The 26,328-nt window shown below is 33.4% G+C and overlaps 3 protein-coding genes across 4 annotated transcripts in view; 1 reads left to right on the forward strand and 2 right to left on the reverse strand.

Annotated features, from left to right (window-relative positions):
- Positions 1-12,650, reverse strand: part of LOC137930160 (SH3 domain-binding protein 5 homolog) — a 28,170-nt gene extending 15,520 nt beyond the window's left edge. Inside the window, exons 1-2 of one of the 2 annotated variants that reach the window (XM_068773303.1) lie at positions 12,340-12,650; positions 7,698-7,760 (exon numbers count right to left, since the gene is read on the reverse strand). In XM_068773303.1, coding sequence (XP_068629404.1) covers positions 7,698-7,760; positions 12,340-12,408 — 132 coding nt within the window. In that variant the 5' untranslated portion in view covers positions 12,409-12,650. Of the gene's footprint in view, positions 1-7,697; positions 7,869-12,339 lie in introns of those variants that run through there. The other variant, XM_068773302.1, reaches the window with a different exon arrangement.
- Positions 9,392-12,415, reverse strand: LOC137930159 (F-BAR domain only protein 2). The gene has a single exon (XM_068773301.1). The coding sequence runs from the start codon at positions 12,280-12,282 to the stop codon at positions 9,601-9,603; it is 2,682 nt and encodes an 893-aa protein (XP_068629402.1). The 5' UTR covers positions 12,283-12,415; the 3' UTR covers positions 9,392-9,600.
- A 589-nt stretch (positions 12,651-13,239) lies between the features above and the next one.
- Positions 13,240-19,947, forward strand: LOC137930408 (sin3 histone deacetylase corepressor complex component SDS3). The gene is made up of 7 exons (XM_068773649.1): positions 13,240-13,548; positions 14,439-14,502; positions 14,585-14,722; positions 15,620-15,797; positions 16,029-16,260; positions 17,310-17,488; positions 18,452-19,947. Exons 1-7 carry the CDS (start codon positions 13,389-13,391, stop codon positions 18,542-18,544), a joined length of 1,044 nt encoding a protein of 347 aa, XP_068629750.1. The 5' UTR covers positions 13,240-13,388; the 3' UTR covers positions 18,545-19,947.
- Positions 19,948-26,328: the final 6,381 nt, after the last annotated feature.

Below are 26,328 nucleotides of genomic sequence, written 5' to 3' on the forward strand. Positions count from 1 at the left end.
ATATGCGTAATGTGATATATAGTTTTTTTGGAATTTTTCACAAATGGATATTTTTTTTTTCAACAAAAATGTCCTTGCTTTTAAATTTTTCTTTTTCTTCTCAGTAGATAGATGCCTACTTCAATATTTAATGAAATCAGGCGTTACCTTGCCGAAGTCCATCCTAAGTAAGAAAAGGACCAATATTTAGCCACTTCCGCACATGCAGTGGTAGTCGTGCAACAAAGTGCACCGCCCGCCAGCCCGCTCATAAATGCGTATGCGGCAAACAATGCGAATTACACAACTGCCACCGTTAAACCACTCAACACGTGTTTCACCCCTCCACCGGACATTTTCAAGAGTTATGTTACACCGATTCGTGCCAAACACAGAGTTTCTGTGCTGGCGGGCGGTGCACTTTGTTACACGACTACCACTGCATGTGCGGAAGTGGCTAAATTGCCTACTTCAAGGCTTAAACTCCTCCTAAAGACCGCTGTGATCATTGGTCGACTCATCGACTTCTTGCGATCTAACTGTCTCGTCGATCTACCTAGTAGGCGGGGGGGGGGAGGGGCTAGCCTAACCTATAATTCCGAGCATAGCCCTTTCCATTGCTCTCTCTGTTTGACCGTGAGCTTTGTTCAGTGGTTATGGAGCCTGGTCTCTCTGAGCCTTACTGTTCTGACCCTGGTCGCTATCGTAACGAGGATCAGCAGGGCCGCAAGGGACTATCTGTACGCTAGGTAGACATCTATACTATTATCACCACCGTGATGAACTTTTGGATTAAAAGTGGTATAGTAAATATAATACTAATGATAATGTATTATTTTTTTATGAATTTCCTTCTTATATTAAACGAAATACAATTGAAGAACGAAAAGCCGAAATAAAAAATAATAATTCTCAAAGTGATTAAACCATCCATTGAAGTTTTATTACGTTATTTTAAATTGCATGTTTTTTTCTGATCTTACGTGTACAATAGCGTATTAATAGCGTTAATGTTACTTAACAAGTCTACCAATGAAGATGGATTAATGTATTTTTTTAACACCAACTAATATTTGATATATGTTACGGTAAAAGGTATTAATAAGGCAACTAAGAAATATTTAATGTTATATGAAAAAATAATCTTTTGATGTCCATACTGAACAATTTAATCTGAATTTATTATACACCTGATTAGGTTTCAGGAGTTTAATAAACTAAACATCGTATAAAAGAAAAAGTTAAAAGTGAAAACCTTTTCGAAATTAGTCGATTATTAATAATAATCGGCAATTTTACATAAATACCATACTTGATTACTATATTACCGCAACATAAACGTTCTGTTGAAATAGCTTTCAAACCGTGAACACGCAACTATATTTTGTTTATAACGGAGTAATTACAACGATTTACTCAAATTCAGTTTCAATTTTTCCATTATAGGGCTTGTTGAACTGGAAAAAGGTAACGCAAGGGCCGTGACGTCACAGAAGACCACGTGTTCAATAGTAATAATAATAATGCAGTATAATTGCGGTATTTTTTTTATAAACAAGAACATGAATTGTCGACCACCTGTCACCTTTATAATTGAGTTGGCGGTAAATACAGAAATTCCGGAGCCATGTCCTTAATATATACGCATAATTTTCCGTAAATCGCTTCTTCTTTAAGAGATTTCTACTATATTGACTCGTCACGATGTCTCTGGAACTATATGGTCTTGAACCCATAAGGGCATGGAATTTAAAACTTGGTAGGAATCATGATGCTTGTACTATTTCTATTGTAAAACGATTACTAATTTCATTGCTATGCACATTATAATAAGAATACGTCAAAAACATGTACACATCAGCGAGTACAAGTGACTACCGTGAAGTTATACATAATTTATTACGCCGTGGGCCGTGCAGCCACTGACCCCGTACAGGGTTCGACCCCGTGCCCGCACGCGGTTAACGCGACCGCCGTCATGCATGCAAATCGCTACGTAACGGTAGCGAACATTCATACAGTGCGTCGTTCTATTTTTTCATAAAAGGAATTGAATTACAGATTCGGATTTATTTCTAAATTTACTGTTGATATTACAAATGCGATATTTCTGGCCACATAGACGTCTTGTGATTGTCGGTTACTGAAAAAATAAACAGTCGTACATTTTTAAATTTTAAAAAGAGAATTATCTGGTTAGGATTGATCAAATGTTGATTAAAACATTAACATCGATAAAAAAGTGTCAAATTTATACATCAATTTTAAACCCATCTAAAGATTGTCACCATGAGAGAACAAATATAACAAGTAAAGGATTAAAACAGGTTCATCTCCATTCGATAACTGACCAGTCACGTCAGAAACAAAGCCGAATAGTAATACCCAGCGAACGCCCACCATTGATTATACTACATAGGAGCGATTCTGAAGTTTCTTTCGCCACTTTTCCCCGCGCTTACGCTTTCCGAAGTTCCAAAGACGTAGTTCGGAGTCAAAGGGAGTCACTCAGTGGAGGAGAGGAATAGTAGTATGCAGCGGCCCGAGCAAAGTCTCCTCCGGGAGTCCTCTAGCTTTGCTACTTTTGGAGAGGTCCAAGGCTAGGAACCCCCCTCGCCCTGTCGCCTCAAATCGTAAGATCCCAAAAAAAAAATTATTTGACGAGTTATCATGACTATGTGTATGTGCAATATATATAAAAAAAATGTTCTTAACATTTTACATTGTCAAGCCCTATGAAGTGTGTAATAGTAGAATCTGAACAAATTTTGAATTATAAATTATTATGTACATAAATTACTATCATTATCTAAAAAAAAATGTTTGGCCATAATTTAGTAGTCAGTGATAAAAAATATTATTTGAATTTAGAACTTAAAAAAAACAATTTATGGAATTCGTTATTTTTTTAGTCTGTACAATGTCAGAATTGAAAAGCAATTTTAACATTGACGTTCCAATGACATAACGTATGATTCAAGCAGCAAATAGTTAAGGCATGTTCATATTTCATTCCGTATTACGAGAATTTTCATTTCTCTTGTATAACAAAAGATTAATAGTTTTGATCGGTTTGGAATGTTACCAAAATTAGTTGGCAACTTTGTTGCATGTACTGAACATATATAAAGATGACGTAATTCTTTTCAAATATACATTCACAAACTATATGTTAGAATAGAAAATGTCAAGGCTTCAAAATGAATAAGGTCATTGATAAAGACGATAAGTGTATGACAGTAGTTAACATTTAAAAAATTCTAAATTCAAAAATTCTTTATTCAAAATAGGTCTACCTTACATGCGCTTATGAAGCACGAACCGGCACTTGCTCTTTTCTAAAAGTCAACAACACTATTTTTTATTAAGACGTGAGCGGAGCCTATAGTCGTCAAGAATCTTCGTCATTAAAATGAATTAGTGTAGTAAATTAATGGTTTCGACATACAAAAGGAGATGTTCTGTTGTTTTCAATGAATATTATCTGATATATGTATACAATAGTAATGATAGAACATTGCAGTAAACGTAAGTCATGATTTCCTTTCTTAGAAAACACGACACTTTATAAGTGAGAAAAAAAAATACCCCTGTTCAATAATGGTGAACGAAAATGTACATATAATATAAAAAAAACCCAGGTCCTTAAAACTAAAATATAAATATTATTAACAAACTCACAATGTGTGCCCTTACTGCGTATTACCGTTTATACCTTTTTTTCTGATAGGATATGCGTACTATCCCAATGGAAATATACTTATTTGCACACCGTTTACATTTTTGTAATGGATTAATATATTATAAGAATTATAAGGATTCTCTATCAATCAAACCATAGCAGATATCCAGTAGGCAGAGAGATAAAAAGGATTTATAGTAACAGTACAGACATAGACATTTGTTCTTTTGCTGATCACCTCCTCATTACCGATTCGATCTCGCGAAGCTGCCAAGCATAGCCCGCTACTATTCTCTCTGTGTTACCTTTATTTAAGTTGCATCTGGTTAAATTTATCCAAATACCATTGCATTTTTTCCTAAGCTGCGAAACTAATACGTCCTAATAAAGTATGTACACCTAAACATATCATTTTAAATTAATGCAATTATTTTCTTACAATATTTCACCAAAAGATTCTACAAAATATAAAAACACTGTTCGACAAGTTAGAGCAACTGTGAAACAGAATTTAAACTAACGATTTATTGCAGATAAAATCTCGGTAAAATCCTTACGTTCAACATAACGTTACGTAAACTTATTCTAGACTAGCATTTTTTGATTCCATAATATAATAGTGTACACATGAGTTGACCTGTTTTCGATTTTATTCACGCATTACATAAGCGGTTTATTTTAAGTTTTTTGGCTTTATATAGTCAAGTCCACGGCGTGCCAAATTATTTCGACAAAGCCAAGTTCTTTCACAATGAACTTCTCTCAAGGCTTTAGTTTTTGCTTTATATACTAAATACCACTTTATAAATTTTCCGATTGGTAAAGTTTGTAAATTTAATACTATTTTGTTGTCAATAACTAATAAAATAAATAGACATTAAATTCTGTTAAAACTAGTTCGATTTCCGGGATACAATCTTATATAGTTCACTCTGTACATTCATTATATAGGATTGCCACTGTTCACGAACAAGTTTTTCAGATGGTAGCAATACCCTCTCCGTATCATAATACCACACTGCAACCGCCAACGCGCCTGCCAAGCGTGGCGATTATGGTATATGCTTCCCCATAGATATCTTTCGGGAAGGCTAAAATGACAACAAAAAAATTCTACAGCATTTTGAAAGTTTCAGATGTGCAGTCTGTCTTTAGGTCAAGTCTTGGAAAACCTAACACACTTTTAGGGTCCCTGGACTAGATCATACTCAGCCTACTGCAAGAATTACGCCTCCTTCAAAGATCGCCACGAAGCAATAGTTTTTGATAGTAAATTTAGCAAATCATTTAGGCAACCACTTCACTTATATCATACAACTATAATCAACAAATTATTCAACCGCAACAATTATGACATATGTTATCATTTATTATATATTATACATTAAGTAATATCAAATGACTCAAATTACTCATTATCACATACTTTTAATGTCGGTTTGCGATGTTCACAAACAGACCGCAATGCGGTTTGTATATTCAGTACAAATCTAAATTGATTCTTAACATTTCTACCGTACTTGTTACACTGCCAACAATATACTGTGATTCATCACTGAACTCCTGAAACATTTGGGGGCGTGTCGTGTTTATTTATATTGCAGGCATTATAAACGTATTAACTATATTATTTATGACCATTAATAGTAATATAAAGCAATAAAAAATATAATTATTTATGAGTTAATGAGAAGTAGTTAATTAAAAACGGGCATTGTATTTTATAAATGCCGTGATAGCATTTTTGTTTAAGGACTACGAATGAAACATGCAAGTTGAATCCTTAATAAGGTGTGTCCTGCGAGCTATACAGGTTGATTAGTTACATCAATAAAAAACTTTAACCCTTTAGTTACCAGCGCCGGAGTTACCCGGCATCCACCTTGTAATGTGGGCTTATGTATAGATGTCTGTTTTAAGATTTATTACAGCCAAATAAATTACTAAGAATTATCCGCATTTCTATTTTTAATTGATATAACAGTAAAATCTTTAAATGTGTAACACAAATGAGAAAATTCGAACATCAGCTTACCGCCATGCAAGGTGCACATTTCACGGCCCACATGCACGGTTCAGTAGCGTCACTTCGACGGAACGGACTGCGGTAAGGAAAGGGTTAATGGTGTAATAGACCTATTTCTAATCACTATGTATAAAATGATCTTCTTTTCAGCCAATGGACACCCACTGCGTGTTATAGGCCTCCGAAAGATCGCCGCGATGACCTGCCCTGCGCTGCAAGCATCTAGCGACTTCCTGCGCTACCTTAACGAAGTTGTCGGTCTACCTAGTGGGGGGGGACTACCCACCGCGTCTACTGACTCGTGGTCGCCACACGAGAACCTTTCGGCTCCACACGCCATCAGTTTGCACAAACGATGTGCCTAACCTATTGCCACTTTAGACAAGCAATTCTTCGAGCTATTATAAAATGATCATATAATCGAAATGTGACAGGCCAAAAACTTCGGATAGTAACTCTGGAGGGACAGATAGTGAACCAAAATGTTAATATGTGTTCCGAATTTTTAATACTCTTTTCTACTATGCTATTATTACATTATTATTTCTGACACCATTGATTTCGTTTGGTAACACTACGCTGTCATATGAGCTATATATTCATCCTCTTAAGGCTTTTATTTCTATTACCAATCAACCTTCATATCTTACCAACCAAACTGGTCATAGGAACACACAAAGTATAACCCACATACTTTAAAATTGTACTGAAATTTTCAAGGCCAGTTTTAAATTCAAATCTGTGTACATTCCTATCGCTTGCTATCGCATTCCGTGTTGCGTGGGGCGTAAACTATTAACTTCCAGTTCTCTCAGATTAAATACAAACCACGCTCATATTTTTTATAACTCTGGATATAGCATCTTATCGATCCTATTGGATATCTAGAAAGCCTATGTTAGTGTGTAGTTTTTTTTTAATGTAAATCGTTAATAAAGAAATAGTTTTTAATATCCCACGGTACATTATCAACCACGCATTACACCATCCGGTTCTCAGAATTTAATAATAAAAATTTAATAAACAAATATCCGATTTGGATATTATTAGAGACACTTGAAATCCTTTCAAGGACATAATAATGGAACCCAGTTATAACCATTTATTAACTTTTTTCCCATTATATTACTTTGATCAAAGTATAAATCTTTTCTATAATTTATATAATTTTCTACAATTAAATTGAATGCGGGCAGCACGTAGGCGTATGTGTTAAGTATTAGTGTCAAATTTAATTCTAAATATATGTTAACATAGTTATGTCCTGAGTTATATTCGCTTACAATATGCAAACATATTTATTTTATATAATGCTATTGGCGTGCCTATTCAAAATAAAGACTAGAATAAAATGTACACGCCTCTCACGGTTGAAATGCAGTGTTTAACATATTGTGTTTTATTAATACAATACCTACGTTGGAACATTCTCGCAATTGGAATGCAACGTTGTGAAATTTTAAATGCAATCGGTGCAAAAAATATTCTTATTCATTTTTATATGTACATATAATTAACCAGAGCACGAGAATGCGAACTGGTCGATAAAAGGCACGCATGAGATAAACGGTAATTAAATATTTCGGTTTAAAAACAATGTTACTTTTGAAAAACGAATTGTACATTCACTTATTATAAAAACATATTTAAAAGTAATTTTAATATTCATGCAAAACGTTTGCAAACGTTAATAGAATATTTTTTTGTAATATTTTGTTTTATTATGAAATTTTAATCCAACCGGATCCGCTATGCCGTTAAAAAATTAAAATTATTCGTCGTATTTTTAGTAGAGTTTTGATCCGAAAGTAAGTTTTTACAAGACTTTCGTAATACGCTTAAAGGAATTAAGAATTTAAAACGCAGGTGCAAAACATAACTTAGTTGTAGTTAAAACAAGTAGTAACTGGAGCAGTAGTAATTCAAGTCAGCACACGTGATAAACAAGAACGCAGTTATCTTGTCCTTATCACGGTGATAACGGTTTTATTACGAAGTTAAAGAACTCACGTCTAACTCCAACTCCAGCTTATTGATCTCGTCGGTCGCCGCATTTAGCTTCTCCAGCTCCACCTGGAAGTTGACGAAGAGCTTCAAGCAATCGCATGGCACCCGAACTTCGTATTCCCAAACATGTGGTAGCAACAAGCAACATGTAGAGACGGGAAACTGACGGGGCATCGCAACTCAAACCGTTGCTACCGCGCGAGAACGTTTATCAAACTGTCAAGATAACTAACTCTTTTATCTATCTGTACCTTATGAAGACGTTTCCTGTCCCTACTTAAAAAAAAGCGACTATTGCAAAATCAAAGTTGGTACTTACTCATCATCTCTTGTAGGAGTTATTCTTAACTTTAAAAAAAAGTCGCAATAGAAATACTTAATTACAATTTTATTTCAAATAATCAAGATGTAAATTGTTAAATTACACGCTAGAGTTATACATGCCAAAATTTTACGATACAAAAATATTTCAATACACATTTTTACATTGTCCAATTTTCGCTGAAAATCTAATCTAGTCCAATTTTAAACGATTTAACAATTAATACGAAACAAATAAAAATATATTAGTACGTAAGAGTACTTATAATAGTAAGTAACAAAAAAATGGAATGGTTCAGTTGTACTAGAAATATGCTTTGCACTAATTATGATTTTAATGAACACCTTAACTGGTAATAAATCTAGTTATTCACTCATACAGATGAATAAAACAAGATATTACACATTTGGACTTTCAAATATACAGAAAAGAAAAAAAATAAAATAATTTGAGATTACATGCGAGTAAAAATATAAATACACTCTAGCTACATGCTACAAGAAGGAAGGTGAAACTAAATATTCCTCTAATGTTAAAATAACTAGGTTACTTTTTACGGTGGTTGAAATATAAATGCTGACTCATGACATTGGATAATACAAATTTACAACACAGCACATAACACTATCAGAGATTCAATTACAAGCAATTTATCCCATTGAAGCCATTTTAATTTATTGCACAACTGGCGTGAAGTTTCAAAAGTAATATAATATGGTGACATCTGTAAATGATGTTACATACCTAAAAATTTTCGCAATTGACTGTAGCCCTAAAACATATTATTGCATTTTCGGCCTAAACATGCTAGTAAATAAATATTAAATCTATGATATGACATTTTATTTGAAACCCAGAGATGTAGCATAGGAAGGTACACAATAAATTAATGTTTGCATATATTTAAAAATCAAAGCAATAATATATCAATCATGTTTGGAAACATATGATAATAATTTTTACATTATTTTGACAAAAAAATGTGATTGTAACAATTTAAGTAAAACAGACATTGAGGGCAATATAGTATTGACCTCTGGAGGTAGATAAACAGTAAAATGTTATATATGTTATAAAAATTTTAATAATAAATTATATCATCAATTGAATTCCATTACACATAGTTACAATGTTAAAGCTTGTCATTATTGGTGTCAGGATTATGTTGATAACATGTTAAGCAAAATCATTATTATAAAAACATTAAGTCTGTTTTAAACAGCTCCCAATATTATTGGCAATTAATATCTATAAATAATAATGTTCAATAGAGAAATTCCAGATTAAATTACGTACATAACAATGGTTAGTCTGTATAATGGCACATATCTATTTGAAAAATAAGTTAGTTATACATAAAGTTTTCAATGACCAAGTAGATGTTAAATGACTATAATAATTATAACTAAGTATTAAAAAGGACAATTGACATTTTGTTATTGTGATCCGAATTATATGATTTTAACGGACAGGAAACAATCCTATAAGGTACAAACATATACACCTCAACCAAAATTATGTCACAAAATACTAGCATTTCATATTCCATACATGTTTATATGTAATCATAAGGAATTGGACCGATCAGTAAAAATCGCTATCACAAATGTATTTGCCAGAAACAAAACGGCGCTTAACAAGGGATAGCCTATATCCGCTACCAATGAGTTCAAACTCTATACCAGAAAGTGTAGCTCCTTCGCAGTTAAACTGTGCAGAGATAGTGCCCTTTGTTGATGGACCTCTGTCTAGTTCAAACCTTGCTCTTAGTGAACCAACACCTCTATCTTCAGAGTGCTGAGACAACTCTGTGAATCTCCAGAGGGCATGCCCATTTTCTCCATTCCAAATACTCTTGGGCATGGCTATAACATTTTTGACAGTAGCATTTATTGGTACACAGACTGCCACATTCAAGAGTGGGGAGGGCGGACTCATAGCATGAAGATTATACTTGTAATCAATCTTTAAATCTGTGTGATCTTGTTCACATTTCCAATAAGATACTAGTTGGAATGGACATGATGCAGCTCCTGTTTTTGGGCGTATTTGGTACTTCAAAATGTCCACATTGAAATACTGTGCTGTAGGATTCTTTTCAGATTGTCGTTTCAATAAAGATGTTAATGCAGGCATGTTAAATTCTACTACAGTTGTATCTCTGGTTGACATCATTGTATTGATGCTAATTAGCTGTTTATTTGGGAGGACATTGTCAAGTCTGTGAATATTTTTTAGTCTAAAACATAACTTTGCTGGATTAGGGTTATTGGCAAGCACACCCACTATGCCAGTTGGAAAGGATAACATCATATCTCCTGACATTTTAACTTGACATTTGCTCTCTTCTGTCCCTCGGAAATATGAATGTATAATTTCATGGAAAGCTACAGCAAGAGGTATAGTATCTGCCATTCCTATTGTAAGAGGAGAAGGTCCCCTAGAACCTGAAGAGCCTGCTGTACGGAAATCTCCTTCTGAACGTCGGGAAGGGGGCCTTGGGAGAGATATGGTTGCCATTGTTGGAGTAGATGTTCTAAAATTAGATTGAGCTAAATCTCCTACTTCTGAGAACAAGTCTCCAACATCTGCTGTAGAAATTGGAGTTGGACTCTCTAGCAAATGAGATTGGTTACCCTGTAAAGGTGCATATGGATTTGAAACATTTCCATGAGGCGAAGCTGGATTACTAATATTTGGACTTTGAAAGAAATTTATGTCTAACAGGTCACTACTAGCTTTACTTGTGTTGGCATTGGAGCCCCTACGAGTTGTGCCAATTTTGTACAATGAAATATTTTCTACAGTGGCTCTCAACTCATCTACACTAGCTGACATTGGTGCACTACCATTACTAATTGGTTTAATTTCAACATGGATTTTTTGTTCTCTTTCTTCTTCTGAATCTGAGTCAGAAGAAGAATAGACACTACCTTTCTCATCTTTGGGTCGAATACAAAAACCTTCTTCATCAACCTCAGGGGAATTCATTAAATCATCTTTAGTGGGCACATCTTCTTCTTTTTCTTCTAAGTCAGACCTATCACCAGCATTTGAATTTTCAGATATTTCATCCTTTTTCTTTTTCATCTTTTTATTTTTTGTTTTAGTTCGTCTACTTCGAAACCATTTTGATTCTCGAAATGTTGATCTGCCCATGTTATCATCTTTATCTTGAGCCACTGGTGTGGCAGATGTACCACTAGGGCTTGATGGAGCTGAACATGGTGCTGCACCTTCTGCACTTCCACTTGGCTCATCTTTGCTTTGGAAGTTTGGTGTGAACAAGTTTAAGAGAGAAGTGGTTCTTCGTGAAGTTTTTGAAACAAATGATTGTTGATCTTTCTTAGCCACAGACTTTGGTGCAGGTTGTGGTTTATGTGACCCATTTGAAATAGTTGATATTTGATCCGCTTCTGAAATGGAATTATTGGCAGAACCAGGTTTTGGTAGTGCGGGAGGCAATTCAACAAGGTTAGCTTTTTCAATTGCATTATATTTTTCTACCAAAAATTGTTCTAGTAATTTTTCAACCGTTAATTCTAAACATTGGTGTTTAAAGTCTCTATGAACCTGACCCATCATATCATGGTTGTTTTGGATAATGTCGGCATAGAGGTTAACAAACTGTTTCATTTGTTTTAAAAGTGCTTCTTCAACATCCTGAAAATGTTTACATGTTTGTGTCATTTTCTTTTCAAAATCAGTTTTTACATGGTTGTACTTTTCTGCTAATTGCCTGTAGTCTTCATGAAGTTTTTTAAGTTTTACCTCAGACTTCTCAATATCTTTTGCTGATGCATTCTCTTTACGGAGCTTCTCTAGCTCTGCAGATTTAGTTGTATAAGCATCTTTAGCCTTTTGCAAAGCTTGCTTTGTGCTTTGTATCAATAAAACAACTTCTAGTGTACTTGATTCTGAGTCCTTGACAGCCTTATGCTTTTTGTGTAATTCCTCTGCATAACGAGCCACATCTTTTACCAATTCACCAACCTTCTGGAACATGTGCTGGTGTAAATTGGATAGTTTTTCAGCTGAACACTTTAGTACGCCCCAGAATGGTGCGAACGTACCTTGTGCGCAATTGCTATTGGCTTGTTTAGCTAACTTAGCTAATAACTTCGAATTAGTCTCCTCAATATTTGAACGCTCTCTGAGATACTCTGAGAGTTCTTTGCTAGCTATGAATCCGAATTTCATGTTTTGGTATAAAATATCGTATCCATAATGCTCGTTGGCGAAATAATCTACAAAGTTGACACTCATCTTTGCTGTTACAAAGATATACGATCACAGTAATTCAATATATTGTCACTCACTGACCTGTATTCTAGGATCGAGCTCAGTTTCACCATTGTCATCAGCTGGAATAGTAAATGAAGATTCCTCCATTGTTGTACTTAGAAGAGGAAGCCACCCAATCACCTAAATTACATCACTGACACAATAGCGTACAGCGTCACTTAATCAACACTTTGTATTATTTTATAATATATACATTGTAACACTATTTTTACAAATTATACACTAAACAACCAGGAACTTAGTGTACTGTATAGGTAATAAAAATGTGGAATTTAATTTAATAATAAAATTTAGAAATTTTCATTCAAGATGACGTCCACTTTCATGACGTCAAATCATAATAATAGACAAAATTTTGTTTCAGAGTTTTCGTGTAGGCAATGATATACAATAAAAGTTAAATAATCTGTTATTGTTTACTGCAAAAAATAAGCAGTGAATCGTATATTTCGATTTAGTGAAAGCAAATAATGAATTAAAGGATTTTGAAAACTTGTGTAGATTCTATTATCTAATAGCCAATTAAGAAATAGTTTTATGCTACGATAAAACATGTAATATAGAATCTAATGATATGTACATACAAAAATTATAAATTACACTTGTGAAGTAATATTTTTTTGTAATTGTAGAACTTTATGAGAAAAGTTGATTCGTTTTTATATTGATGATTTTTCCTTTCATTCTTTCTGTCGTTATACGAAAGTGTCTATGGTTATTATGATAGTTTTTGAAGTTGTAATGCATAGTGCTCTACGATGATTTATTGTCTCTTTCTTGCTCGCCCGGTTCGCTATATTTACTACGTTGCACGAATGGTGGAGCATGAGTTTTCTTTGTAAGCATTTGCATTAGTCGGATAACGATGCTTTTTCAATTTGTCGAATTTGACGTAAAATAACTTCAATTGGGTCTGGTTTCGTTGTTTCATTGCGGAGGGATTCTGTTTGAGTGAAATTTCTTTCTATGAGTGACATAAGTAACGTTTGCAATTTGTTGGCTGAACTCTCAATTCAAGTTCGTGTATTCAGAGTTTGTTTCTGAGACGGTGATCGCAGTCAATCTGTATGCAACTGTTACGCGTTGCCTCGACTATGTCTTGCCAAGGATCACCGTACTCGGGCCCGGGCGACGAATATGATTTCGAAGACGACGGGTACGAGGACCTGGACGAATACAGGGACCACGAGGAACCGCAGCCGCCGCCGGCCGATGACAGTGACGAAGGTAAGAATGTTTTGTTTACGAACTCTACCCTATTTTGGCGTCGTATCACTGTCATACGCGCCACAACCTGTTATTCCTGACAAATGGCTTTGCGTAAAGCTTGTAAACAGAGGTTACGTAATGTCGATAAGGTTAAAAAATCACCCATGGTCCCTACAATGTTTACTTCCCGCCTTTTAGTACCTGCTTACCAGGTGACGTAATTACTCTAAATACGTACCACTTTCTCCGATCCAGAATCAACATAAAATTATATTTAATATAAATGTAAAGTTTATTGTGAATTATAATTATAAATTACACTGTTTTAATTATTATAATTTTTAAATATTAAATTAATGTAATACAATAAATAAAACAATAAAAATTAATGTTATGTCACAATTACACAATAATAACAAAAAACCTAAATACCAAATAACAACACAAAAATAATACATGTCCAAATATAAACTAATTATTAATTAAAAACATTTCTTCAGGTAGAATTCAATGTGTCTCAATAATATTAAATAGTAGTTCTAATTATGACAAATATTTAACATGCATGGTTATTAATATTGATAGGTATGAAAACTAAAGGCTGTGTAGCTCATTTGTCAGCAAAATTCTTCCTAATTTTTACATCTATTCCTAATGATTACTTGTTACATTATTTATTTTTTCTAATGAAATATATAGTATAGTAAACAATAATTTCTTATAATAGTTAACGCTTTTTTCTACTATATTATCATTACATTTTTTATTAATTCTGAATCTACTGTATTTTGGATATGGCATACCATACATTAATTGACAGCAACAGGACTTTTACATTCACTTTTTTAAAGCTTTTAGACTAACCTAACCTAACTATCCACCTGTAAGTGTATATGTTTTAATTTTAGACACGGAAGAAGCAAGTGAGACAGATATTCCTAACAATGATGAGCCAGTGGAGATTAAAGAACAGTAAGTGATATATTTTTTTAAGACATTAATATAATAATAATCATTTATCATTTTTTATAATAAATAACTTGATGTTTTCTAGAATGTACCAAGATAAATTAGTGAACCTTAAGAAGCAGTTACAGCAACTTGAAGATGGTGTTCATCCAGAGTTTTTAAGAAGGGTGAAGAGATTAGAACACCAACTTCACGAGAGACTGAGGCTCAACAAAATATACAAGTTAGTGTTAATAACTAAAAATTTTATTTAAGTTTTTTTAATCCTATGTAATAGCATCTTAGATAATAGCATTGTTTTTGATGTCTAAAATTATTGCAATTTAAGTTAATAGTATCATGTTTTGTTGTACATGTGACTAAAACCCCTTCAACTAAAAATAAATCCTTGTATATCCTAGCTTATGGGCATAGCAGAAGTTGTCACTTTTTTCTGAAAAAAATTATTTTATGATTTACTTTTGATTTAGGTAACCCATTTTATATGGCTTATGGAAGGATAACTGATTATTAATTTTCTTCAATGTACTTTAATGTGTCTTAAATGACTGAATATGAATTTTTTTCACTTTTAAAGCTCAATAAGAAACCTCATTGTCCAACCTGATGACAAACTCTGTAAAATAGGTTTATTCTATTTAGCATGGTTTTTGTAATAAATTCTTATATAACAAGGGTTGTGCAAAATTGTCTGTGTATATCTATATTTAATATCAACATTTCTGTTTAACTCGTATACCAAACTATTATGTATGAATGCTTTACTTTATCATTTATGCACAAAATGAAGTATAACTAAAGTGTGAATGTTACCTAAAATATTGGTAGAAGTAAATAATACTTTTTAGATATCTCAAAGATGTTTTATAACGGCACTAAAAGTCAATTGACTATCTATATGCTTTGCCATTCTGACTGTCAACTGACTGTCCATATGAGTTGTTCGACTGAACTGTTTATTTTTTTATGTGAAAAATTGTTAATGTTTAAAACTCATTGTTTTAAAGTTTGAAACTATTATACCATACTTAATTTTTTTTCTGAAAATATCTTTTTGTACATTTTATTTTTTCACTTTTGTCTGGTAGTTTTTTAAGAAAATTTTTTGATTTTATTACAGAGAGCACATGCATGATGTGGTAGAGAGAGAGTATATAGCAGAGAAGAAGGCAGCAGCAAAGGAATTTGAAGAGAAGAAGATAGAGTTGCGGGAGAATTTACTTAATGACTTTGAGGACAAGAGGAAAATGATTGAAAATGAGAGGCATAGCATGGAGCTTAATGGTGATTCTATGGAGGTAATAAAACATTAAATTATTTAAGTAAATATCATTGATTTATCATTATCAACAATTGTTTCGGCCAATAGACAACCCCTGCAGAATACAGGCCTCTCAAAAATGCCACATTGAACAGTCTTAATGTTTTTAATATTTTATCTTTTTACATATCTAACATAAGTGTAGTAATTAAATATTTCTAACTTGTGCCACATATAAGTTTTTACAACAGTTGATTTCGAATTTCAGGTGAAACCAGTCATGAAGCGAATATTGCGGAGGCGTGCCAACGAACCTGCGCCGGCGCCAGAGAAGCGACGCAAGCCCCTGGCCACGACACTTACTTTCCAGTTGGACGAGCGCGAAGTGGAGGCCGATTTGCGCGCCATCTCGCGGCACTCTCCGCATTCCCCTTCACCGCGTCATCACGCCAGTACTCACAACTCAACACAGCCAAGGAAACATCTCAATTCTAGCAGCTGTAAGTGAATGACTACATACTAAATTTTAAAACTTGGCTAAAATACACTTGGTTATTCCATGCCTTTGTGTATAATGCAATTATTATATAATTTGTGAATTTCTTTGATTAAAGACATAATGTTTAGCTCGAAAAATTGCTCGTCTGAAATGACAGTGGGCAAGACATTTCGCTGGTGGAACTGACGGCCATGGGGCTGAAAGGTTTTTAGAGTGGTCACCACCTACTACCCACTAGGAGGATCGACGACACGGTTAAGTTAGGGGAATGCTGGCAGTGCTAGACTGGACATTCTATGACCTGCATTGGGCGTCTATAAACTTTAAATAAGTCTACAAATCTAAAACCAGCATATCATAGGACAATTACTACCTTTTGCTGAAAGGGGTTTAATTTGCTACCACAGGAGAATATTATAAATCTAATACTAAAAGGATAATTAAAAGAGCAATGCCTATAATATATCTGAAATTATTATGTTAGGGTTCAAATGTCTTGATAGGCCTGCCAGATGTACATATTTGGGGTGCGGGGGGGAAGTAATGTCGTTTTCTTAAGTTAAATTCACACAACTACATTTCTAACAAGTTTTTATTTCAAATCAACAATATATTCACCTTTGTTATCAACAAACTTTTGCAATCTAGTGTACAAATTTTCAATGAGGAGCTGTAACAATCAATCGGTTTTTCTGTAAAAAGTGTGTACAAAAGCGACATTACTTTCCATTTCAGCATTTTTTTTCTTATTAATTAAAGCACTATTTAGTACAAGCGAAACCATTACTTGAACTCGGGTTCCCTGTTTGTCAAACATGCCAAGTCTAATTATATCGAATTGCAGAAAAACCTGGTATAAACCGTATAACATATTATACATGTGTAAAAAAAAGTTCATATTAAATATTTATTTAATTCTATTGTATTTAAAATTTAACTACCCCGAAAAATTCGGATACATGATATAAAAGTGTTTATCAATTTAAGTTAGTGTTAGTTATACTTGAGCATTATATCACGTCATTTAACTTGTATTTGTTCTTGTGGCAGCGACATGCACGGGCGAGTCACCAGTGCGAGACGGCGAGGTGACGGACGCGCGCGTTGAGGATGGCAAGTTACTGTACGAGCGACGCTGGTTCCACCGCGGGCAGAGCGTCTACGTGGAGGGCAAAGGCCGGGAGATCAGCCGCTTCCCCGGCCACATACACGCCATCACTGATGAGGCGGTAAGTTGTTTTTATTTACTTATTATTCTTATGCCGAAAGATTTTCGATTGTCGATCACAAGATGGTCGACGCGGAGTGGGAATATATATATATTTTATATTTTGCTGTTTTGTAGACCGTGTGGATCCTGATCTCTATAAAGAGATTTCTTTAATTTAGTCTATCTGTCCTGAATCGCTTGTTCCCAGAAGGCCTAAAAGGTTCCTTTCACAATATTGGAGCCAAGCAATTGGACAACATTCATTTGATATACTATCATACTCATTTGATATACTGGGAACACACCTTTTTACCGTTACAATCCATACAATTATGTTGATATATTGTTTAATTTGCAATTGAAGTTATACGTCTTTAAGCGCGTTATGAAAAAATGATGAAAAATTTTAAGATGTGTGTGCGTTGCTGTAACATAAAAGTAACAGGTTACATGTTTTAGTTTCATGCAAGGACGAATTATGTATATGTAATATATGTGCTAATATTTTATATTCAGCACTGATTTAAGTTTGAATAATTTGATTAATATTATTTACTGTTTGTTAATATTATTAATAAAATAAAAAATTATTGTAAGAAGCGTAACGACTCATGCGCGTACATAATTTACGAAGCATAATAACTATGACATGATAGGTATTTTACATTATAAAAATTGTGATTATAGATAGATCAACTGCTTTATCACTTAAGTGACATAAATAGTTTATAAAGTCACTATAATGATTTGCTATATATCTAGGTGCCAAGCATAAAGCTATTGCTGTGAACGATCTTGTTTTATTTAACCCGGAATAGCCATGCATTGAAAAATATCTATTATACAGATATACGTATATATATGTCGTCAACCTATACGTCAGATATACGTATATATATAAGTATATATACACACACAAATGGGTATATATATATAAAAAATAAATAAATATGAGAGTAAATAAACAACTATTCTGTTACAGATATGGATTAAGAAGACGAATCTTGAGCGAATCAGGATATATGTGTCGCAGTTAGCGCGCGGGAAAGTGACGTTAAAGAGACGGGCATCGTAATGATTAACTTTGTGTTAAATTAAATTACAAGACTGTCAGTGTACATAGTTAGTATATATGCTAGAGTTTTGTATGTGCGAATGCGGATGGATTTGTACGACACCCACTAGTTGTATGCTACAACAAAGCCAATGAACAGTTTGGCAAAGAGATATATGAAATATGAAATCTCATGATAAAAGAATTGATTTTTAAATTAATTCTGTAATGTCACCGTTTTTGTATTCTTATCATCAATGAAATACAATTGACATGTAAAATTTTTCATATGAAATCGAATATTGTCAAATTATAAGGACTAATGGCATTTCATGTACAAGCTCCCTGGTAGAGGTCAATCGTTCATAAAGTAATTCTCACTAATTGCTCTGTTTATTTTCAGATACATTTATCAAATCATATTCAATGAATAAAGTACATTTGTTTCTTTAAAAAAAATTATTTGTTGATTGTATATTTTTAACAGCTAGAATTTTTGAATTACAAATCATTTGCTTGTGGGAGATTAGAGCTGGTCTATGTAAGAATGGGAAGTTTAATTTGTTACAGTTATGTTTTTAGTCACAAGCGGCCATTGGGCTGGAGGAAGACAAGCCTTGTTTAATCTCATTTTATATAGAGATTATTTAGTCCAGGGCTTATTTCTGTGATAAAATGTTTGTGTAAATAATTCTTGACTTATTATTTATCTGTGTCAATGAGTTTACATTTCGAATATACTGATCCCGTGACATTATGGCGAAGATGCAATTTAATTACGATAAAAATTTTATGTGGAGCCAGTGTTGAGAGTAATTTATTTAGTTAGTTTCTATTTGTAGGCGAGTCGAATTATAGGTTTATTTAAATTTTGCATCAATGTATTTTTAAATTTATTTTTAATATGGATTTGAAAAAACATGTGTTTGTAAATGTTTTGTAAATAAAGTCGTATTCGAGAGTCTTATTAGATTATATGTTGTATGTCATGCATCAGATTGGCGGCGGATTAAAATCGAGATTTGAAACATTTATTTATGATGTTTATATATAATTTACCTAAGTTCGATATGATTAAATTTTTTAATATATATATGAACTAAAATTTTGTGATTTAAATGTAATTAAATCCAGTGGCAAGAATTCTTAAAATTTATAATAATTGCATTTATTACTTTTTACTGATCTTTAATGATAACAATATATACTCATTCCGTTAAATAGATTTGTATGTTTGTTTTTTGAAGTGACATATACCAATTTCAAGTAATATTTTATTTAATATTTACCACCAGGACTTTCATATACTTTTAAAATTGAGTTTAAAAATGTATTGGCGTTTAAATTATGTTCTGCCCATCGTGTTGAAGGCTGTCTTGTGCAAAAATCGAAGATGCAAGAAATAAGAAACATTAAAACAGTTAAAAAAATATTTTGATGTTTCTACACATGTACTCGTTATAAAATATTTTTATGATAAATTATTGAAAATATTAAACAAGTTATGATTTAAATATTGGCAACATTTTCTTTACATTTTTAAAGAAATAGACAGTACCCGGTGATAAATATTGCACTTTGGAAAGAGACATTCGGCTAATTTTGGCTTCGTAGAGCATTATCTCTGTCACGCACTACCTATGTAACGTTTTGTCAGTCGTGCGACAGAGATAATGCTCTACGAAGCCGAAATTAGCCGATTGTCTCTTTCCAAAGGTTGATGTGCAATATTTATCACTGAGTATTGTAGTAACATTTGTTTTGTAAAATTTTTGTTCAGTTAAGTGAAAAATAAACTTCTTATTTAAAATTGTATCTAAATGTCTGTTCTTAACAGAGAATTTTTTTTAATTTCGCGTATTTTATACTTGTTATTTCATTTATGAATTTAAATTAATATATATAGTACATAGCAAGGCAAAAAAGAAGGGTAGTCTGGCAGAGCATGTGAGATTATTCCAAAACCTAATTTTATCTTTTTTAAAAGATTTCTCTGTTTTAATTCGCCAGCAATCTTACCTACGGTTGTAAACTGTTTCCGGAAACATATTCCGCATTGTACTATACATTGTAAATATTTCTTGCGTAGCAATGTATTATAATAATCAAGTGACCCGTGTACAGTAACTGGATTTTGATGTCGTATTTTTATTTCGGAACTATATATACACAATTTTTTTTCATATTGTGTGATCTAATATATATCGTGTAAATGCATTGTGAATTGTAAATATGAGAAAGAAAAGAATGTTTTTACAGATGTAAATGATATTTGAGAACAAGATCTTGAAATATATGTACTATAAGTGAGTTTGTTTTTTATTTCATCATTGGTAAAGAGCAACAGGGTACAGTTCATACAGTGGTATTATCGAAAACGTTTAAAATATACAGGGTGATTGATTTACAATACACCTGTATAAATTGATCACACTGAAATATGTTAGATTATTGTTTTTTTGCTTAAATGTGACGGGCCAATAACTTATGGCAGTACAAAATCAACAGGGATAGATATTAATCAATAATTAAATTACTATTTATTTATTGATTAATATTTATCCCGAATCTATTCGATTACGGATTTTTCAAAAAAGAAAAAGCCTTTTCTGCATTTCGTTATTCATTAATTCTGAAAACATTTTTTTTTGTATATGGTGTACCAAACATTAACAGTGAATGAGCTATATATTCATCCATTAAAATTTTTACACCTATAACCTATCATATGTCACCTGTATATGGGCGTTTCATGTTTAAGCAAATTGACAGTTACAGGTTGAAGTAAATTTTCAGGTATTAGAACAGATTTTTGCCTCCATTTTTAAATAAGGTCTGTTTATATTTCAATACTGATTTTATTACAACTGTTAAATATAATAATAAGTCAATAAAGATAAAAATTAAATGTTTTTGACTAGTCTGCTACGTAAGGTGTTATAGTAGCAGAGAAAAAGCAAAGAAAAACTCCACAACAATAAAAATTCTCACAATACCTATTTACGTATGTACCTACACTTTTTGTCATATATAGACCAAGTAAAAACAGAACAACCACGCGACATCATTGGCAAAGAACCATGTCATTTAAATATTTGTTTATTGAATAATATGCCTTTTTTATCATTTTGTATGTATGTTTTAAATTTAATATATTGTAGTTAAATAATGTTTAGCGGAATTTTATTAAAAAATCTAATTTCGTTTATTGGAAATAATTAGATTTTTGTGCAATCGAAACTAACTAGTTTACCCAGATTTTTATCAGAATATTATCTATATATATAATTCTTCTTATAGTCATCTTCTAGCTCTCGGGTCTCCTATTCTTATCTCGACCGGTTAGTCCAGTTACATTGCGATAATTAAACGCCAGAGTTTTTTTTAAACACTCCTTTTTTCTTATTTTCTGGACTGGGTTATACACCCTCCTACTTTCATCTTTCCTCTCTCATCCTTCACAATTTCTATCGTTCAGCATTTTTACTGTTACACAGTTTTGTTTTGCCTAATTACGTCACCCACCACCCTGCAACGAAGTGTGGCGGCTTCCCTCTTCTAAAAGGGAAACGATGTTGCTGCAAGTAATGCTCCTACCCATTTCAATTTCGCAAGTCACGAGCTGGTGTATGCCTGCGGGAAAAGGGTAATTAACATAGCCATGTACTTTTGACAAAACAAGCTATCTGTTAAAGTTTTCCGCGTGGAACAGCCACGCAGTTAGCGTCACACAAGTGTTTCATTTCAGTTAGGTTTGATATCCTACTATACTCTTAAATATTATTTTTCATAAGTCTATTCGTTCAGGAACCGAATTTATGATGATCGATTTTGTTTAGTCTATATAAATATGTATTTTAAAACAAACCTTTGTTGTTTTTTTAGTAAGTATATAGATCGCTAACGGCAATTAAGGTAGATCTTTTTCAGTAAAGTGGAGAACTCTTTCGGGAGACACGATTATTAGATTTATCAGACAGGAAAGTCGCCAAGCTCTAAGATTTCTTAGGAAGCCGATTCATGAAGCGATTCATGATATTAATGCGTTTTGCATGAAAGCTCATGTCACTCAATACAAAATCGTTTCGCACGAAAAGAAACAGGCGCGGAGCTATACCAGAGGAATATCGATAACTATAGCGATTTTAACCTCCCGAGGATATCCGCGTTTTTCGAAGAGGCGTCAAGAGGATACTTCGAAGACGCCGAACACTACCCTAACAAACTAGTACCAGCGACAAGTTACACACCAGAGGCCAACCCTCCTAAAACAAAACTTCGGTCCCTACACTTCACCACCACTCGACGCGACAATCCCGAAAGCTACCAACATGAATCACCACACAGACTAGACAATCCCATGCAACAGGGGCGCCAGAAAGAAGAAAACTTCAACACCGAGAACTACGGAATCAGCCAAAACAATAGTTGTAGAACGATCACTGCTCCTGAATGAATTTGATTTTCATGTCGCGGATTGGTCATCTTATGATCGACGAAGCTGTAACAGCCCCACAAGGTTAACAACATCGACATTTTACAGAGACTAGAGAGCGTTATGTATGGGAGAACTATGCCTTTTACTTAACACACAAGTTTTACTTCAGTTAGGATAGAGACAATCTACTCCTCAAATCATTAAAGTATTTTACATTTGCAAAAGTGCTTTCGACTAGAATTATTAGACTTTGCTTTTATTTTTAAACACAGATTAAAAAAGTTTGTCGTATGTAATTAAGATATTAATTGACATTAATGAATTCCGATTTAATTACTTCATTATCAATCGATAAACATTTTATGTGTAAATTATTTTTTTTCAGTTGTCTATCACGAGGCTAGATCAACAAGTGCGCGACCTTGAAAGTACATAGCTCGTTTTTCGTTGAGCAATGCGGAAGATAATAAATAATTATATTATAACACGAATATATTTACTCTGTTTAACAGTATGTAGTTCATAGCATCCATTTTTAACGGATAATATATCGTACATCTGACGTTTTAAAACGCTTGAAAGGCAAACATATCGACTTGCATTCATAAAAACGATATTCCTTGTCACTAAATATGTTTTAGTATCGCAAGGTTAATCGTATACGATTAAATATTTTTTTCGCATAAGTTAGGGTCCAAATATAAACTTTAATAATAAAATTCTAGCTGCCATACTTGGATCTATATATGTTATTGTCAATTGCTAATCCGCGAGTCCCAACCGACACCATACCATCTTTATTCTTGTTGATAGAGGATGTACTTCTAGTACAACAGGACACAACTTTGATAAAGATCGACATAGCAAGCCAGTCATACGCCCTGCGAGTGCGGGAACCCTTCATAATAAAACTGTAAGTATATAACAGTCATGTTATTTTTTAAAATAAACTGAAATAAAAATCTCTTTAACGACCACCACAATAAACACCACAGAGGTTACTTCTTCGTCCTTGTAAACATCTCCAGTCACCGGCATGTAATCTGGCGGTAAAGTTTAGATAAACTCGCATACCATTCTCCGCCACGCCGCGCCAATAACACTTATTTATCTGAAACCATATCAATATAAACATTCCCTAATAACGTTACTTACGAAACTTACGCGGTTTACTTCATATAACATTCTTTTATTTGATTTAGGCTAGAGAACATCTCCTTATTCTGGTTTACTACTCTTTAAAGATGTTTTAGTGGAATTTTAAATTAATTGGAGTTGAAAGAACTTCACGGTTGATCTGAAAAATGTACTATTTGACAACTTTACCTTAAACACCTATTTAGGTTTTTATTTTTTAATTCAGAAAAAAAAACAAATTCTTTAACTTTGTTTCATCATATTATGATATTAAAGTAAAATCAACGTGGTAAAATATTTAATAAATTAAATAATAAACTTTACCTAATAACAAAATGTTATTACAATAAATTAGCGCCTGTTATTCCAGAAAAGCAATGATTTATTTAAATCGTCTCACAGGCGTTTCCGGTATTATAAATTATAACTAGCAAATGATAATTTATAATTTGGCGAACAGTATAATTACATTGAAACTAGCCGATTTTAAGCGTGTTTCTATTCTCTAGTAAACGAGTTTACCGACCAAATGTCAAGGGCAATTAAAAATACTTTAATAAACTTACTCTTGTACATACACAGGTAATTTGCTAACGATAATAAAAAAGATAGAATTAATATTAATTGAAAATTGATAACAAGAAAACTTCGCTAAAACTAATCGACAGGTCTTCGGTTTTTTTATTCATGTATTATTAATCACATGCAGAGGGCGCTAGTTTGTCGACAAATCTACTAAGTAATATTAAATTTCTAAAATAATAAATCGTGAGGTACTTAATTCACTTGTGTTTAACAACTTGAAGTTTGTTTTTTATCGGTACCCTTCCAATTACTTCACGGTTTGTTATGACAGGAGGCCTCAATAAGTAAAGTTGCAGAATGAGGCTGCAGAGAAAGAGATAGATAACGTCTGAGTTCCTTATTTGCAGCCTAAGTCCTGAAAATCCGAGGAGGTTATACCACGCCATCTCCAAACTCCTGTAATAAGATCTTGGCTATCTTGGCGTCTTGGAGACGGTATCATCCGTTGCATGAGTGTCCTGGTCCAGCGGTGCCACGCGGGACGTATGCTCTCGTGACGTATGCTCTCGTGTTTATGATAAAGAGGCGCTTTAGCCCTTACATGCACGCACTAGGCTACCTGCATTTAAATTACGGTGGTATGCGTAGGAGTTATCCAAGTCATAATAAAAGGTATCAAAGAAGAACATAGGGTTTTAGTGTGTAAAAGTCTGACATAACCATTTTACTGTCCCAAACAAAGGGTATCCTGTATAGGATTCTGTCACGTGACAAAAAGTGAGAGTCTTAAGAGTCTTGGCTTTGTCACCCAAGGTGAATCTAAGAGGAAACTACCAGAACCGACTGAGGCATAAGGCTGGGCTGAAACGGCCGCTCCACGTAGACCGTAGACGTCAAGGGACTCTGGGCCCGCGTTAGGTGAAGTCCAGGAAGTAAGGTGACTTTCGTTCTGGCGCATCTTTTCCTAGAAGGAGAGGAGAACGTTTACCTCCTTCGAGACGGAACTTTTGTTGCATGGAGGAAGTTTTGGACAGTGCAAGTCTGATGTAATCCTTCTTTACCCAACAAGGGCAAGTATGCGAAGGCATTTCTCCCTCTTAAGAAAGTACTGATGACGGATTTCTTTCACGACAGGCTAGCTAGAAAGGTAAGCATGTATTTCTTTCATCTAGCAGATTGTGCAAGTATACCTAAGTTTTTTTACTGGTTACTGCAGAGATTGAAATGTCTAGGATTTAAAACGGGCGAAAACAGAGGCTGCATTGGTAGCGAGGCAATTTTATTGGAATCAATGACTATTTTTTATTAACTTAGTGTTAATTTGAAACCATTCTAAGTGTATTTCAGTGACTTTTTTCACTTGGCTTATAACATTGCCAAGTGGCATATGCCAATTTCATGGGTTTGAAAGGATAGATCGCAGAGAGCGTTCAGCTTAAAACTAGTCTTTTAAGGTAATGAAGCTCAAGGGTTCCCTGGGCCTCGGCACTAGCCGCTTGGTACAAAAGTTTCACTGGACTTCGGTGAGGTAGATAGGTTACATATTTGTCTAAATATTTTTTTTTGAAGTCATTGACATAAGAAGAGATGTTGACAGTTAATATACTTATGATATTCACAACAGTTTTGCAAAAGTTATAATAAAATCATTTTAATTTAAAATTTATTTTATTAATTGTAATCATAAATTTGTTAACAAATACGT

The sequence above is a fragment of the Battus philenor genome, unplaced genomic scaffold (genome assembly GCF_028537555.1).
Source record: "Battus philenor isolate CCGP_79_NKW_IND1 unplaced genomic scaffold, ilBatPhil1.0.hap1 SCAF_6, whole genome shotgun sequence".
NCBI classification, from domain to species: Eukaryota; Metazoa; Arthropoda; class Insecta; order Lepidoptera; family Papilionidae; genus Battus; species Battus philenor.

What these genes read in the sequence shown, in the direction of transcription:
- LOC137930408 (XM_068773649.1), top strand. Translation starts at nt 13,389, where the DNA reads ATGCAACTGTTACGCGTTGCCTCGACTATGTCTTGCCAAGGATCACCG. An exon ending in AGGCTCAACAAAATATACAA is followed by an intron (nt 14,723 to 15,619) that starts GTTAGTGTTAAT and finishes ATTTTATTACAG; the next exon opens with AGAGCACATGCATGATGTGG. An exon ending in ACGCCATCACTGATGAGGCG is followed by an intron (nt 17,489 to 18,451) that starts GTAAGTTGTTTT and finishes ATTCTGTTACAG; the next exon opens with ATATGGATTAAGAAGACGAA.
- LOC137930159 (XM_068773301.1), bottom strand. Translation starts at nt 12,282, where the DNA reads ATGAGTGTCAACTTTGTAGATTATTTCGCCAACGAGCATTATGGATAC.